Raw genomic sequence first — 5,000 nt, forward strand, 5'->3', positions numbered from 1 at the left:
GTGAGAGCGTGGCTCTACCGTGTGAGCTATCCACGAACACACAAAAATATTCGTTTCAAACCCAAAGTCATTTCTAGATCCCTCTCTCACCCACTTCTTGAGATCGCCGATTCGTTCGCCACCATCGCGAAGTAATTTTGACCAGCAGTTAAGCTTAATAGCCAATATTCTCATCACAAACATATAACATAGAAACGATTGAGACATTGAGTATGCTCCGGTGTATGGGGTGAATTTTTAATTCAGAAAAGTGAGTGGAGCAGGCACTTACGTTGGTAACAACAAGATATGAAGTGAGTAGAAAAGTGCCAGAAGAAAAAAAATTTTTATTCTCTATTGTCTTCTGGCACTTTTCTACTCACTTCATATCTTGTTGTTACCAACGTAAGTGCCTGCTCCACTCACTTTTCTGAATTAAACATACTATGAGTTTGTATCTTGATCACCGAGGCGGATGTTCACGTAGATATGTGTTTATATTATAAATGTATGTGCATTTATGTTGCGTATAATAATAATAATAACAACAATACTACTACTATTATTACTACTACTATTATTACTACTACTACTACTACTACTACTACTACTACTACTACTACTTACTGCTAATACTACCACTACTACTAATAATAATAATAATAATACTATACGTCATCAGGGCGAATGCGGGGGTGGTGAGACTGAGAGGAGATGGCGTCAACACCTCTCATCTGTCTATAATCGAATATCCACCAATCAATCAATCACACTCAATATAATATAATTATAGTGACCAAAAGGACCGCGGGACCACCAACGATGGACCCCCCCCCCCCCCCCGCCCCGCCTATCTAGAAGAAACCTACGAGGTTAAAAACGATTAACGGATTATTATTAACTCATCCCCTTTCTTCCTTATGTCGTGTACAGTCAAGGTAAGTTAATAATTGTGTTTTAACCCTCTACATGCGTGGTTGTGTTTTAACCCTCTACAGGCGTGGTTGTGTTTTAACCCTCTACAGGCGTGGTTGTGTTTTAACCCTCTACAGGCGTGGTTCTGTTTTAACCCTCTACAGGCGTGGTTGTGTTTTAACCCTCTACAGGCGTGGTTGTGTTTTAACCTCTACAGGCGTGGTTATGTTTTAAACCCTCTACAGGCGTGGTTGTGTTTTAACCCTCTACAGGCGTGGTTGTATTTTAACCGTCTACAGGCGTGGTTGTGTTTTAACCTCTACAGACGTGGTTGTGTTTTAACCCTCTACAGGCGTGGCTGTGTTTTAACCCTCTACAGGCGTGGTTGTGTTTTAACCCTCTACAGGCGTGGTTGTGTTTTAACCCTCTACAGGCGTGGTTGTGTTTTAACCCTCTACAGGCGTGGTTGTGTTTTAACCCTCTACATGCGTGGTTGTGTTTTAACCCTCTACAGGCGTGGTTGTGTTTTAACCCTCTACAGGCGTGGTTGTGTTTTAACCCTCTACAGGCGTGGTTGTGTTTTAACCCTCTATAGGCGTGGTTGGATTTGAGACCTGCCGCGTCAATCTAGTACCAAACGAGCTTTTATTCAGGGCAATATCCACTAAAAGTGCTCAAAGTGCTTTACAAAGGGTCCCTGACCAACAGCAACAACACGTAACAAGTAGAACGAGCCATGACGTCTGTTAGGCGATATTACAAGTTATTTTCATTTCCGACAGAGAATTCGCTTTTAACGGCCAGTTACTCATTTTACACCGGGGTACGGTGAGATAATCTGAGTAAAGAGCCGTTTTCAAGGACTCAACTATGCGCCGTCCACAACGGGACTTGAACCCTGGACCTTCCGGACAGAAGGTGGGTGTTGTATTACTAGACCACATAACCGCTCAAAGTGAGATTATGAATTAAATATGTACGTCAGGGTATTTTGCAATGGAATATATGGTGGTTATTCCACACCATAATTATATATATATATATATTATATATATATATATATATATATATATATATATATATATATAATATATATATATAGTTAGATAGATAGATGGATAAACAGTCAGGGAGCAGATAAGTATATAAATAGATAGAGTAATAAATATATCGACAAATAGACAGATAAACAGACAGATATAGATAAGACAGAAAGATGGATAGATAAATAGATAGATAGATAGATAGATAGATAGATAGATAGATAGATAGATAGATAGATAGATAGATAGATAGATAGATAGATAGATAGATAGATAGATAGATAGATAGATAGATAGATAGATAGATAGATAGATAGATCATAGATAGATGGATGGATAGATAGATATATTGATAGATATATAAACAGACAGACAGATACATAGATAGACAGACAGATAGATAGATAGATAGATAGATAGATAGATAGATAGATAGATAGATAGATAGATAGATAGATAGATAGATAGATATTGAATCGTGTTGGATACACATGTGGTACGAATAGTGCTCGACATGTAACAATGGAGCGAACACTGACTCCAACGATTAATAGATAGATAGATAGACAGATTGATGGATAGATAGACAGATTAATAAACAGATTGATAGTTCAGGAAAGGCACACACACAACACATATATTGCCTATATTGCCTTTAACTTTAATTAACTACTCACCCATGCCCGAACCTCTCAGTCCCAGGCACTCGTCCAGGTGACGTCATAGTAGTGTATTGGACTACTGTGAATAATACTCCCACAAGCCTAGGTCACAAATCACAGCAACTTTTGATAATATATTATCGAAACCCGACTGTCGGTCTGTCCGTTCTTTCTTGTCCCGTTTGGTTGTTTGCTTGAATTCCTGGGGGTTTTTTTTTGTTTGTTTTTTTTTTAAATTGTTTCTCAGTTCTCTTTACTTGCGGCAATATTTCTTTTTTTCTTTTGGACTAAGCGAATCAGTTGTACACATTACATTTCTTGAAGTGGGTGACAATCTGGATAGGACTCTTTGGACACCTTGTCTGTCTGGAAAAAAAATGTATATATATAAAAATACATTTTAAAATATATAAATAAAATTCCCTTTATTCATCCCATATGGGAAATTTGTCTCTAGGGTCCATTCCAAGGGAAGACTGGAATAACCCACAGGCGTCAGCAGGCACTGCAGCGTAGCGAATTGAGCTAGGACAGCAGCTTCTAATGGTTCTCACACTACTATGTTATGACGATCGACCCAATCAGCAAAGTCCGGTCCGCATTCGTGCACCGTCACGAACCCGTCCGGTAGCATCGTCACAACACATCGTTCAACTAGATGCTCTGCCGTTTTGGGTTCTTGCCCACATCGGGTAGGGCGAGATGACTTGCTCAAGGCCACACAGCGCAGCGGCGGGTGATCGAATTCGGTACCTTCCGGGTACGAAGCAAAGACCGTACCGCTGAGCCACGCACGCTGCCCCTGCAAAGCTTCCCTCAAAAATATATACACAGGTCTGACATCCAAACCTACTTAAGGGCTGAGTTTAACATTGTTCTAACGGACACTATAATTTTGCGTCATTTTTTTGGTGAGATTTCCATTACAACAATGAGCCCATAAGGAATTGGGTTATCAGACCTACAAATCAGTGCACGTCGCTTTTATCCAATTAAAATTTGTCATCATTAATTGTAAAGGATTGCCTTTTGCGTATTAATCCTGATTCCTTTCTTTTATCCAATCAGAGTCAGCCAAAAAGGGAAACACGTCTTTTGTTTACGTTAATTGAATGTAAAATACGATTTTTATCCTAATGAATGATCCCATAAGTAATTGGATTCAATAGTCTGATAATGTCACGTCTCCCAGCAACGGCGGCCATCGTGGCTCTAAACAAACAAAGAAAATCTGTACTTTTTATTCTTCATGCTGGCTAGAACTTTTCATATATCTTGTGATCAGAATGTGTAAAAGTCAAAATATGATCAGATTTATAATGTTTTTTCCCCCTCTGTATACGCTTTTATGTTCGTCGGAGAAGTATTTCATAAGGGCGTCCGCCATTGTTCCGATAGTTTAGAGCCAGTTACTAAGTTACCATGCGTCATTACGAGGGAAGTGACGTTACGACTATTGAAGCGTATTTGGGTTATCAGACCTGCAAATAAATGCACGTCGAACTAGTAAAACGCCATTAGACAAAGAAAAAGATGTCATTAAGTTATGACTTGCATTACTCTACCCGGAGTCCTCTCTGAATAGAATAACTGTTTTCGTTTTATAAACTAACCAAAACAAGATTATATATATTATATATGTATGCGTGTGTGTGTGTGTGTGTTTGGGTGTATATGTATGTATATTATATGTGACCCATCGTCTCAAAACGGTATTATGTCGGAACGAACCAGATGCTTAAAAGCCGACATAAATGTTAAACTGGTCTTAATATAAAATTGTTGGCATTAGCACCCTAAAATATGGTGTCCATTCTCTTCAATAAAACATACAAACTCAACACAAGTCTGATATTTCTGGCTATAAATTCAATTTTCAACATCTTAACCAACTCCACTTAATACCGTTTTGAGGTGAAGGGTTACATATATAGAAAAGAAATGCACACAAAAAAATGTCAGTATGAACTACTTAATATGTCCCCGCGGAAAAATGCCATTTTTCATCCCAATTTATGCCATATTATGCCCCAAAAATTCCAAATTATGCCAACAATGCCACAAAAAATGCCCCAAATAATTATAATATACATGCGTATACCAAAATATTCTTATTTACAGTAATAATGATAACATTGATATTGACATTGCATACATAGAAATGAAATAAGTTCAAAAGTTATACTCGAGCCAAATCAGAGAGCGTAGATAATCTACGCTCTCGGGCCAAATCAACTTGAATCGAAAACGAAATTATGACCATTCGAACCCACCATCAAAATACTGGTTGGGTTTTATGTACCCTGTGCTTAAAAAAAAGAATTTTCTTATTTGTTTTTGTTTGTTTTTTTACCAAAAAGGCAAATTGTGCGAAACCGTAAAAAATGCGGAAGGAGATGCG

At 38.2% G+C, this 5,000-nt stretch overlaps 1 protein-coding gene across 2 annotated transcripts in view; it reads right to left on the reverse strand.

The window, feature by feature from the left end:
* LOC144981146 (growth hormone-regulated TBC protein 1-like) overlaps window positions 1-5,000 on the reverse strand; it is a 64,171-nt gene that overhangs the window by 28,609 nt on the left and 30,562 nt on the right. For both annotated transcript variants that reach the window (XM_078929293.1, XM_078929294.1), the window contains exon 3: window positions 2,615-2,965. In XM_078929293.1, the coding sequence (XP_078785419.1) occupies window positions 2,615-2,661 (47 nt within the window). In that variant the 5' untranslated portion in view covers window positions 2,662-2,965. The remainder of the gene's footprint in view (window positions 1-2,614; window positions 2,966-5,000) is intronic.

This window comes from Berghia stephanieae, chromosome 10, assembly GCF_034508935.2.
Source record: "Berghia stephanieae isolate SIO BIC M18660-M18661 chromosome 10, UCSD_Bste_1.3, whole genome shotgun sequence".
Classification (NCBI taxonomy): domain Eukaryota; kingdom Metazoa; phylum Mollusca; class Gastropoda; order Nudibranchia; family Aeolidiidae; genus Berghia; species Berghia stephanieae.